The following is a 13,278-nucleotide window of genomic DNA, read 5'->3' as shown; positions in this document are numbered from 1 at the left end:
AGGGGAACTGTGACAGACGCACCACACATCTCTGTCCTCCAGTTCCTGCCGACTTCCGCCACTGGAAGTATAGGATTTTGGTGTGTGTGTTTTAGAATTGTTCCTTACAATGCTATGTACAATAGTAATCGCAACTTCTACTGAAGTGTGGATGGCTGTTGGCTCGTCAGGAGCTCATCCGCCCTTTGACAGGTCTTGTTTTTGGTCCTGCTGGGGGTCCACAGCCCCCTCCTCATCTGGCAAACCAGATGGGGGAGAAGATTTAGTTGCCGACTATCCAACCATGGAGAAAGTAGCACGGGATTACACGGTACCCGTGGTGGGGGGAACTCCCCCCGAACTGACCTATGTGAGCTATTTAATAATTGTTAACCTGCAGAGAGGTAGATAGTAAAGGAAAAGGGGCCCTGCCTTCTCCCCATATCCCCCTATCTTTAAGAGCCCTATCTAGCTCTCTCTTGAAAGCATCCAGAGAACCAGCCTCCACCTCCCTCCGAGGCAGAGAGTTCCACAGACTCACACATTAAACTGCATCTGCCATGCATCTGCCCACACACCCCAACCTGACCAAGTCACCCTGCATTCTCATAACATTCTCAGCACAGATCACACTGCCACCCAGCTTTGAGTCATCTGCAAATTTGCTAATGTTACTTGTAATCCCTTCATCTAAACCATTAATATATATATTGTAAATAGCTGAGGTCCCAGCACCGAGCCTTGCGGTACCCCACTAGTCACTGCTTGCCTTTCTGAAAGTGACCCGATAATCCCTACTCTTTGATTCCTGTCTGCCAACCAATTTTCTATCTATGCCAGCACTCTACCCCCAATACCATGTGCCCTAATATTGCCCATAAATCTCCTATGTGCGACCTTATCGAATGCTTTCTGAAAGTCCAGGTACACTACATCCACTGGCTCTCCCATGTCCATTTTCCTATTAACATCCTCAAAAAATTCCAAAAGATTAGTCAAGCATGATTTCCCCTTCGTAAATCCATGCTGACTCGGACCGATCCTGTTACTGCTATCCAAATGTGCCACTATTTCATCTTTTATAATTGACTCCAGCATCTTCCCCACCACCGATGTCAGGCTAACTGGTCTATAATTCCCTGTTTTCTCCCTCCCGCCTTTCTTAAAAAGTGGGATAACATTAGCTACCCTCCAATCCACAGGAACTGATCCTGAATCTATAGAACATTGGAAAATTATCACCAATTCATCCACGATTTCTAGAGCCATTTCCTTAAGTACCCTGGGATGCAGACCATCAGGTCCTGAGGATTTATCAGCCTTCATTCCCATCAGTGTACCCAACACCATTTCCTTCAGTTACTCCGTCACCCCAGATTAGTACACCAGGAAGATTGTTTGTGTCTTCCTTAGTGAAGACGGATCCAAAGTACCTGTTCAACTCATCTGCCATTTCCTTGTTCCCCATAATAAATTCACCCTTTTCAGTCTTCAAGGGTCCAACTTTGGTCTTAACTAATTTTTTCCTCTTCACATGCCTAAAGAAGCTTTTACCATCCTCCTTTATATTCTTGGCTAGCTTACCTTCGTACCTCATCTTTTCTCCTCGTATTGTCTTTTTAGTTATCTTCTGTTGCTCTTTAAATGTTACCCAATCCTCTGGCTTCCCACTGTGTGCAGTTTTGGTCCCCTAATTTGAGGAAGGACATTCTTGCTATTGAGGGAGTGCAGCGGAGGTTTACAAGGTTAATTCCCGGGATGGCGGGACTGTCATATGCTGAGAGAATGGAGCGGCTGGGCTTGTACACTCTGGAGTTTAGAAGGATGAGATGGTCTTTTATTGAAACATATATGATTGTTAAGCATTTGGACACGCTAGAGGCAGGAAACATGTTCCCAATGTTGGGGGAGTCCAGAACCAGAGGCCACAGTTTAAGAATAAGGAGTAAGCCATTTAGAATGGAGACGAGGAAACACTTTTTCTCACAGAGAGTTGTGAGTCTGTGGAATTCTCTGCCTCAGAGGGTGGGGAGGCCGGTTCTCTGGATACTTTCAAGAGAGAGCTAGATAGGGCTCTTAAAGATAGCGGAGTCAGGGGATATGGGGAGAAGGCAGGAACGGGGTACTGATTAGGGATGATCAGCCATGATCACATTGAATGGCAGTGCTGCCTCAAAGAGCCGAATGGCCTACTCCTGCACCTATTGTCTATTGTCTAGTCATCTTTGCTATGTTGTGCTTCTTCTCCTTTATTTTTATACTGTCCCTGACTTCCCTTGTCAACCACGGTCGCCCCTTACTCCCGTTGGAATCTTTCTTCCTCTTTGGAATGAACTGATCCTGCACATTCTGTATTATTCCCAGAAATACCTGACATCTCCGATTTACCCTTCTCCCTCTCAAATTATAGATTAAAATGTATCATATTATGGCCACTACCTCCCAATGGCGCCTTAACCTTAAGTTCCCTTTATCAAATCTGGTTCATTATATAACACTAAATCCAGGATTGCCTCCTCCCTGGTAGGCTCCAGTACAAGCTGCTCTAAGAATCCATCACGGAGGCACTCCACAAATTCCCTTTCTTGGGGTACAGTACCAACCTGGTTTATCCAGTCTACCTGCATGTTGAAATCCCCCATAACAACCATAGCATTACCTTTACATTAATTTTAACTCTTGATTCAATTTGCACCCTATATCCAGGCTACTGTTTGGGGGCCTGTAGATAAGTCCCATTTGGGTCTTTTTACCCTTACAATTCCTGACTCTACATACTGTCATACTGACTCCTGATTCCATGTCACCCCTCGCAAGGGACTGAATTTCCTTCCTCGCCAACAGAGCTACCCCACCCCCTCTGCCCACCTGTCTGTCTTTTCGATAGGATGTATACCCTTGAATATTCAGTTCCTAGCCCTGGCCCTCTTGCAGCCATATCTCAGTAATTCCCACAGCATCATACTTGCCAATTTCTAACTGAGCCTCAAGCAAGTCCACTTTATTTCTTATACTTCGCACATTCACATGCAACACCTTTAACTTCGGTATTCACCTCTCCTTTCACACTGTTCACTATTGGCCCTGACCTTACTCTCTTCTCCCTTCTCGAACTTTCCTTCCCATTAATTTGGGAGTCTTTTGTAACTCTTCCTGTACTCGCTTTCCCTTAAACTCCATCTTTATATTCCCAATTTGTCAATCCCTCCCCCCCCACTATTTATTTGCAACCCACACGTGTAGCACAAATTTGCAGCACTGATTGACATTTTTAGTCCGTTTCTATTTCTATAACCATAAAATTAGCAGCAAGGCTAAGACTTACGTAGAGGACCATATACTTTGGAAGGACTGATCACTACTTATTAATGCAGGAGAAAAAGTAATTTACAGTGTCAGAGACTATCAATAACTCCTGGTTGCTAAACACTTTAACTTCTCCTCCCATTCCCATACTGAATATTCTGTCCTGGGCCTCCTCGACTGTCATAGTGAGGCCACATGCAAATTGGATGAACAGCACCTCATCTTTTGCTTGGGCAGCTTAAAACCCAGCGGTACGAAAATTAATTTTTCCAATGTCAAGTAACTATTGCATTCCCTCTCACTCGCCCCCCTGCAGGAACTATACAGAGAAAAACATTTTTCACACAGAGAGTGGTGAATCTGTGGAATTCTCTGCCACAGAAGGTAGTTGAGGTAGGGACGACAGATGGCACAATGGGCTAAGTGTTCGGCTGGCAACCGGAAGGTAGCTGGTTCGAATCCCGCTTGGAGTGCATACTGTCGTTGTGTCCCATACTGTCGTTGTGTCCTTGGGCAAGACACTTCACCCACCTTTGCCTGTGTGTGTCCTTGGGCAAGACACTTCACCCACCTTTGCCTGTGTGTGTGGATGTAATTATGTGAAGCACTTTGGGGTCAATGCAAGTTGACTAAAAATGTGCTATATAAATAAAGAAATTATTATTAATTTATTATAATTGAGGCCAGTTCATTGGCTATATTTAAGAGCGAGTTAGATGTGGCCCTTGTGGCTAAAGGGATCAGGGGGTATGGAGAGAAGGCAGGTACGGGATACCGAGTTGGATGATCAGCCATGATCATATTGAATGGTGGTGCAGGCTCGAAGGGCCGAATGGCCTACTCCTGCACCTATTTTCTATGTTTCTATCAGGAGGTACATCTCCAGAGCCAATAAAATCATGGGAGACCCCTTCCACCCCTGCAACGGACTGTTCCAGCTGCTACGGTCAGGCAAACGCCTCCGTTGCCATGCTGTGAGAACGGTGAGGTTGAGAAGGAGTTTCTTCCCACAGGCCATTAGGACTGTAAACTCTTATCTCACCAGGGACTAACTTTACTGAACCACTCTACTGCTTTTTTTTAAATTGCTGTTTTTTCTCCCTTTTTCCTTCCGCCCACAATATTTAATATGTAAAAGAATATGTGATTCTGTTCCATTCTGTTGTAGTTTGTTGGTTGTTTGTTTGTTTGTCTCTTTGCACAAAGTCCGCGAGCATTGCCACTTTTCATTTCACTGCACATCTCGTATGTGTATGTGACGAATAAACTTGACTTGACTTGACTCTCCGTCCCTCCCCCACCCTAATCCTGCTTGCTTCATTGTTCGCATCCCCTAATCACAAACATCACTTTGGACTGATTAGTTTTAGAAATCCAAATCAGGTTAAGCTGGGGATATTTTTGAATCCATTCTCACAAGCAAAATTCGGTCGTGGCTTCAGCACCTGCAAGGACAACATTTCTTTGCTTTCTTTTCTTTCACGGAGCTGCCTTTTCTTAGGCTGGATCGGAAAGAAGGCAGCACACGAATAGATAGTCTGCCAGCAGGTCATCTCCTTCCTTCCCGTAAGCTACACTAAATCAGGAACCTCAGCGCGCTCTGTGCATGATTTTCCAATTGGTTCTGGATTCCCACTGGCAGAGGAGTCAGACGTTTATGCCTCACATGAATTATGCACCAATGAGCAAGATTTCCCGGCGCTGCGAGGACATTGATTGCTCGCAAGACCAAAAAAAATAACTCTCAAGCTAGCGCAAGATGTTGCCTGGTGTTTCGAATAAGCCAGGATTTTGGAGAAAGACTTGAAGCCCTCTTTACGAAAGCTGGTCTGTACAGAAATATCCACGCTCTCATTTCACCCCTGCCATTGGGAAGAAGGTACAGAGTCTGAAAACTGTAGCATCCAGGTTCAGGAGCAGCCTTTTCCCAACAACCATCAGGTTATTAAACACTACAACATCCAAATTAGCTCCTAATTACATAGTCCTGGGGGCATAATATGTGACATTGCATTAGTTGCTCAACAGCCAAAAATCTGTAGCCTCCCTTTGATCTGGTATTTTGTTGGTTCACATGCTTGATCAATGGTGTTTTATCATTAATGTTTTATTATTATTAATGTTTAGTGTTTTCTGAGTCATTCGTAACTGTCTCTGTATGTCATGTTGTTACTTGTGGGCGGAGCACCAAGGCAAATTCCTTGTATGTGAATACTTGGCCAATAAACTTACTTACTTACTTACTTACTTACTTACTTGTTTATTTGTTTGACCGTTTGTTTTATTTATTTAGTTATTTATATATGTGTGTGTGTGTGTGTGTGTGTGTGTGTGTGTGTGTGTGTGTGTGTGTGTGTGTGTGTGTGTGTGTATGTGTGTATGTGTGTGTGTGTGTATATACTCATATAAATATTTAAAAAGTTTGTTCAGTATATACACAATATGTACACACACACATATACATATATACTGTAGATATACACACTTGTCTTCCACCACTGCCTGTGGCAATTCACCAGCCTCTGGCTAAAGATAGACACAGAGTGCTGGAGTAACTCGGCGGGTCAGGCAGCATCTCTGGAGAACATGAAAACGTGCAAAATTCTGCACTCGTATCCATCTCTGCCCCTCTGCTATCACGAGGTGTCTGGCATAACTCTAGAAGATCTGCAACGTAATCAGCTCCAATCTTCCTTAACCACTGAAGCCATATTCCAATGAAAAAGGCAATCGATCTAGACTTCATTGAATCCTGCCGAATGATTATAATCCACCTGAATTACTGCATTGCCATTCAAAAGAGGAAGATATTGCTCAAGGTTTAATAGAAGTGTCAGTCAATTCTATAAATGTTTGGTAACTGTTTATTAACAATAACCTGGTTGGAGACTCATCCTACTTTGGCAGGATTAAGCATAGTTCATAAGTTCATGAGACATAGGAGAAGAATTAGAGAGAATTAGAGTGTGCGCCGCCATTAGATCATGACTGATCTATTTTTCCCTCTCAACCCCATTCTCCTGCCTTCTTCCCGTAACCTTTGACACCCGTACTAATGCAGAACCTATCAATCTCTGCTTTAAAAGTACCCAATGACTTGTCTTCCACCACTGCCTGTGGCAATTCACCAGCCTCTGTGCTAAAGAAATTCAGCCTCATATGCATTCTGCAGATGCTGGTTCACACCGATGACAGATACAAAGTGCTGGAGTAACAGCGGGTCAGGCAGCATCCCTGGAGAAATGTAATCTAAATGGATATCAAATTATCTTGAAGGTGGCAAACAGAGGATGGTGGTAGAGTGACATAATGGATCTGACGAAGAGTTCGACCTGAAATGTCACTTATTCTCCCTGCCTCCCACGAATAGTGAAAGGCTTGGATAGAGTGGATGTGGAGAGGATGTTTACTGAGTTGGATGATCAGCCATGATCATATTGAATGGCGGTGCGGGCTCGAAGGGCCGAATGGCCTACTCCTGCACCTATTTTCTATGTTTCTATGTTTCTATGTTTACACTCGCGGGAGAGTCTAGGATTAGAGATCATAGCCTCAGAATTAAAGGACGTTCCTTTAGTGAATCTGGGGAACTCCTTGCCACAGAAGGCTGTGGAGGTCAATGAATAAAAAATGTCAAACTTCAAACAACGTTATTGATCACATTGAATGGCAGTGCTGGCTCGAAGGGCCAAATGGCCTACTCCTGCGCCTATTGTCTATTGTCTAAAGTAGAGACAGATAGATTCTTGATTAGTACGGGTGTCAGGGGTTATGGGGAGAAGGCAGGAGAATGGGGTTCGGAGGGAGAGCTAGATCAGTCATGATTGAATGGCGGTGTAGACTTGATGGGGATGAATGGCCTAATTCTGCTCCTATCACATGACTTTATGACCTATTCCTTTTCTCCAGAGATGCTGCCTGACCCACTGAGTTACCCCAGCAGCTTGTGTGCATCTTCATGGTAAATAACGTTGCCAATATATCTGAATCTGCCACCGAAATGAATTCTACTTAGTCCTCTGAATGACTTGAATGGAATGGAAGAGGAACACAATGTGCTGGCATTTCTACACAATGAATCATTGTCACAGTAGGAGTGAATGTCCACCTGACAGTCTTCAAAATGGGGGAAGTGCAAGATGTTCTTATAGATATACATATAAAGGAATCAAAGCAGACAGACCAGAGTTTAGAAAGATTTAGTTATATAATAACATTCAACTCCGCTAATGGGTCGCATTACCGTTGGACACCTGACATCTCTGCCTCCTCTTTCTTCCTACATGAAACACAATGTATAATTGGGATATGATGGGTGTTTGACGGCACTGGGCCTGTACCCGCTGGAGCTTAGAAGGACGAGGAAAGGCCTGGATGGAGAGGATGTGGAGAGGATGTTTCCACTGGTGGGAGAGGCCAGGACCAGAGGTCACAGCCTCAGAATGAAAGGACGTTGAAAGAGATGAGGAGGTATTTCTTTAGTCAGAGGGTGATGAATCTGTGGAATTCTTTGCCACAGAAGGCTGTGGAGGCCACGTCAATGGATATTTTTTTAAGGCAGAGATAGATAGATTCTTGATTAGTACGGGTGTCAGGGGTTATGGTGAGAAGGCAGGAGAATGGGGTTTGGAGGGAGAGATAGATCAGCCATGATTGTATGGTGGAGTAGAATTGATGGGGGCAACTGGTCTAATTCTTTTCTAATGCAAGCTCCTCATCCTTCAACTCCCACTTGCTGACTTACCTTGTTTTGCTCTCAGCCGGCCTCTGTGTGCCTTGCATTCAGAAGTATTGCTTTGTTTTCTCAAATGTAAATGGATGCATCTTGAAATATACTCCATCTTGCATTGTCAGCAAGGCACCGCACTGTCAGAACAATGCTCCCAGTGACTAATCTTATTATCTAGATGTTTTCATGTTGTGCCCTTGCAGACTATTAATTTCAGTCGAAAAATGGTACATATTCACAGTTCTACACCACGGATTCCCACATTAGTGCAGCGCGATGTGTCACAAATGAAAAGTGAGGAACGCATGATAATTTACCAGGATCGTTGTGACCACTAATGATCGGTTGGATAATGAATCAGTGATGTTTGTCGTCTTTCCTTTGCGATTCTCAGTCATGTTCAACCCACTGCTGGTCACCCAGGTCCCAACCTATAATGGAGATAAAACACACACAATATAAAGATTTAATAGAGAATTGGCCCTCATTATTATATACTTAGTGCCAGTAGGAACCCAACTACTAATAGAAACATAGAAACACAGAAAATAGGTGCAGGAGTAGGCCATTCGGCCCTTCGAGCCTGCACCGCCATTCAATATGATCATGGCTGATCATCCAACTCAGTATCCTGTACCTGCCTTCTCTCCGTACCCCCTGATCCCTTTAGCCACAAGGGCCACATCTAACTCCCTCTTAAATATAGCCAATGAACTGGACTCAACTACCTTCTGTAGCACAAAATTCCACAGATTCACCACTCTCTGTGTAAAAAATGATTTTCTCATCTCGGTCCTAAAAGACTTCCCCCTTATCCTTAAACTGTGACCCCTTGTTCTGGACTTCCCCAACATCGGGAATAATCTTCCTGCATCTAGCCTGTCCAACCACTTAAGAATTTTGTAAGTTTCTATAAGATCCCCCCTCAATCTTCAAATGGGCATTCACTTCAGTTTGATGCCAAGAGTTTAGTTTAGTTTAGAGATACAGCGCAGAAACAGGCCCTTCGGCCCACTGAGTCCGTGCTGACCAGCGATCCCTGCATATTAACATATGATCCTACGCACACCAGGGACAATTTACACTTATACCAAGCCAATTAACCTACAAACCTGTATGCCTTTATAGTGTGGGAGGTAGCCGAAGATCTTGGAGAAAACCCACGCAGGTCACGGGGAGAACGTACAAACTCCGTACAGACAGCACCCGTGGTCAGCATGGAACCCGGGTCTCTGGCGCTGTAAGGCAGTAAGTCTACCCCTGCGCCACCGTGCCCACCGTTATTAACCTTGGTTTTCAAATTCTGAAACACCGTTCTTATGAGACAGACAGAATTTATAGATGAACACCAGTGCGCACAGAAATGTTATTCCTTCTGAACCTTCTGAATTTTGTCGTCGACAGGGCAGTATTCTGCATATCGCCAACTTTGACCAATTTAATATATTTTTTTATCAAGCCAATTAACCTACAAACCTGTACGTCTTTGGAGTGTGGGAGGAAACCGAAGATCTCGGTGAAAACCCACGCAGGTCACGGGGAGAATGTACAAACTCCATACAGACGGCACCCGTAGTGGGGATCGAACCCGGGTCTCTGGCGCTGTATTTTACTGTAAGGCAACAACTCTACCGCTGCGCCACCGTGGCTATTCACCCACATTGTCTGGTGGATAATTATTGTTTTTTTTCATATCTTTTCAGTCATTTCATCATTTTTCCTTTCCAGTCAAATTAATGTTGAGAGGCAGAAGCCAAATACCTTTTCAAGACCTTCCTCCTTCAGACTGATCACGTCCAAATCAAAATCTGTTCTCAAGCCATTGGAATTGTTGAATATAATCCTTCCTGTGAGACCTTCCCAGTGAGCCTAGAGAAGGGGACAAAAATAAGTCAAATACAAAGAGCAGTGTTCACTTCAGTTTGAAGAAGGGTCACGACCTGAAACGTCACCCATTCCTTCTCTCCAGAGATGCTGCCTGTCCCACTGGGTTACTCCAGCATTTTGTGTCTATCTTCAGTGTTCACTTCAGGATCAGCATGTTAACTTGAAATTATATACATTTGCCAACATTTATAGAGTGGAAATAAAGAAATGTGGCAGCCATTTTATACACAAAAGGACGCCAAGTGCCGCAGTAACTCAGCGAGTCAGGCAGCAGCATCCGTGGAGAACATTTGGGAGAGGTTGAGCAGGCTGTGACTCTATTCCTTGGAGTGCTGGAGGATGAGGGGTGATCTTATAAAGGTGTATAAAATCATGAGAGGAATAGATCAGGTAGATGCACAGAGTCTCTTGCCCGGAGTAGGTGAATCCAGGACCAGGGTTTAAGGTGAAGGGGAAAAGATTTAATAGGAATGTGAGGGATAACTTTTTTGCACGAAGGGTGGTGGGTGTGTGGAACGAGCTGCCAGAGGAGGTAGTTTAAAATTAAATATTTTCCCCTTCACCTTAAAAGTATGTCCTATACAATATAATACAATAATACTTTATTAGCCAAATATGTTTTGCATTATAGGAATTTCATTTGACAAGTCAGTCATACAAATATAAAGCAACCGAACACACAAAATACATTTTAACATAAACATCCACCACAGTGACTCCTCCACATTCCTCACTGTGATGGAAGGCGAAGAAAAGTTCAAATCTCCTCCCTTCTTTGTTCTCCCGTGGTCGGGGGCCTTGAGCCCTCCGTTGACGGGACGATCTTACTCCCGTAGCCGGCAGTGTTTGGGTCGTCCTTGTCGGGTTGATCAGCTCCTGCATCAGGGGGGGATGTCAGCTCACCCCGCGCCGGGCGATCGGACCCCGGGTCGTGGCTGGTCGAAAAACCCTCCGTGTCGTCGGAGCTCCCAACTGGGTCTCTCCCGAGACTGCGAGCTCTCGATGGTGAGATCCGCAGGCTGCGGTTGGAGCAATCCCAGGCAAGGGGTTCGCTCCGATGTTAAGTCCACGCCCCGCGGTGGGGCTCCAAGTCAGTCCCGAGCGAGGCCTCCAGCTCCAGGATGTTAGGCCGCAGAGCGACCGGAGATACGTCCCGAAAAACATCGCATCTCCGGCAGGGTAAGAGATTGAAAACAAGATTCCCCCGACCACCTCCTCCTCCCCCCACTTAAAACAAACCGGAGAACATTTACACAAACTTTAAAAACGCACAAAAAAAACCCGCAAAAAAGGCGAAAAAGAAGACAGACTGTTTGGCGGGGCTGCCAATCGTGCAGCGCCCATGGTGGTCCTCAATTCACCTGCGCTGTCAAGAGACTCTGTGCGTCTACCCGATCTATTCCTCTCATGATTTTATACACCTCTACGAGATCACCCACATCCTCCCGCTCTCCAAGGAATAGAGTCGGAGTCTGCCCTCTGACTTGGATTTCACTTGTTCTTGGATTGGGGTGAGTAACCTTGCCAATGTGGAATCTAGCCTTGGCTCTGCACCTGGGTATGTGAAGCAACAACAAAAAGCAACTACTGCAGGCTCAGGCCCTTTACCAAGAAGGAACAGTAAAAATCCAATCCAAGGATTGTCCAGTGATAGAGGGGATGCTTCACACCCTATAACATCACATAGAAACATATACAAATTATTAAGGAATTGGACAGGTTAGATGCAGGGAAAATGTTCCCCATGTTGGGGGAGTCCATAACCAGGGGTCACAGTTTAAGAATAAGGGGTAGACCATTTAGGACTGAGATGAGGAAAATCTTCTTCACCTAGAGAGTTGGAATTCTCTTCCATGGAAGGCAGTGGAGGCCGATTCAGTGGATGTATTCAAGAGAGAGTTAGATAGAGCTCTTAGGGCTAATGGAATTATGGGATATGGGGGAAAAGCAGGAACGGAACGGGATACTGATTCTGGATGATCAGCCGTGATCATATTGAATGACAGTGCAGGCTCGAAGGGCTGAATGGCCTCCTCCTGCACCTACTTTCCATGTTTCTATAATAAGCTGCCCTGACCTAATATGGTCCCGGTGATCAATATGGAATCCACCAGAGACTGTTTACATTAGATTTCCAAGGCAATCCATTTCCAGTCTCTTTTATTCCATGAATCTTTCTGTAATATTGAAAATGAGGGGAAAAGATATAATAAATGCAGAGTCTTTATTTCAGAGATACAGCGTGGAAATAGGCCCCTCGGCCAAAAGAGTCTGCACCAACCAGCGATCCCCATACATAGCCCGATCCTACACACACAGGGGACAATTTACATTTATACCAAGCCAATTCTACCGAAGCCAATTAACCTATAAACCTGTACGTCTTTGGAGTGGGGGAAGAATCCGGAGCTCCGGGGGCAAACCCATGTACCTCACAGGGAGAAAGAACAAACTCTGTACAGACAGTACCCATAGTCAGGAATGAACCTGTGTCTCTGGCGCTGTAAGGTAGTAACTCTACCGCAGCGCCCCCTATACTGGTTTCTGCGCCACTGTTCCGCCATTTTACCCAGAGTAGGGGAATCATGAACCAGAGGGCATAGGTTTAAGCTGAGGGGGAAAGACTTAACAGGAACCTCAGGGGCAACTTTTTGTTTACTCAATGGGTAGTGTGAATATGGAACGGGCTGCCAGAGGAGGTGGTTGAGGCAGGTACTATCACATTGTTTGAAAGACATTTGGACAAGTACATGGATGGGATAGGTTTAGAGGGATATGGGCCAATCACTGGCAGGTGAGACGAGTGTAGATGGGACATGTTGGTCGGTGTGGACAGGTCGGGCCGAAGGGCCTGTTTCTACACTGTGCCACAGTGACAGTGTAGAAGCATGGATGCTGTTCACCTTGGCTGGAAAGTTTGGAACCACGAAACGCAGTCTCAAGATAAGGGGTTCAATCATTGGCAATAACCTTCCTTGAATTTTGAGGGAGAGAAATGGCCTTTCGTACTTGTCAAAAAAATCTCGGCAACGTGGCAGAAATGGAGTTAGAAACATATTGCCGTCGTACCTCTTTAATAAACTTCATGAAGCGGCTTCCAAACCGCCAGGGTTTGTGCCTGTTGCACTGCAGCGAGCTGACCGTCATCTGTGGGGACTGTTGTACGGCCACTGAGACAACATGGACGGCGTCGTACACCAAGGCAGCGTTTGTCTGAAATTAGAAACAGAAGAATAAGGATTAGGCGACACCATGGAGTGACTATAGAGCTGATGTTTAGGCTTAAGGGGCCAGTATCTTTGGATGATCAGCCATGATCATATTGAATGGCGGTGCAGGCTCGAAGGGCCGAATGGCCTACTCCTGCACCTATTTTC

The 13,278-nt window shown here is 45.1% G+C and overlaps 1 protein-coding gene across 2 annotated transcripts in view; it reads right to left on the bottom strand.

Moving 5' to 3' along the window:
• The window catches only part of grik2 (glutamate ionotropic receptor kainate type subunit 2), a 495,196-nt gene that overhangs the window by 168,696 nt on the left and 313,222 nt on the right, over window positions 1-13,278 (bottom strand). For both annotated transcript variants that reach the window (XM_033021917.1, XM_033021916.1), the window contains exons 8-10: window positions 12,971-13,114; window positions 9,776-9,883; window positions 8,332-8,445 (exon numbers count right to left, since the gene is read on the bottom strand). In XM_033021917.1, the coding sequence (XP_032877808.1) occupies window positions 8,332-8,445; window positions 9,776-9,883; window positions 12,971-13,114 (366 nt within the window). The remainder of the gene's footprint in view (window positions 1-8,331; window positions 8,446-9,775; window positions 9,884-12,970; window positions 13,115-13,278) is intronic.

Source organism: Amblyraja radiata, chromosome 5 (genome assembly GCF_010909765.2).
Source record: "Amblyraja radiata isolate CabotCenter1 chromosome 5, sAmbRad1.1.pri, whole genome shotgun sequence".
NCBI lineage: Eukaryota > Metazoa > Chordata > Chondrichthyes > Rajiformes > Rajidae > Amblyraja > Amblyraja radiata.
The sequence above is the reverse complement of the archived record's forward strand: the minus strand, read 5'-3'. Positions and strand labels throughout refer to the sequence as shown.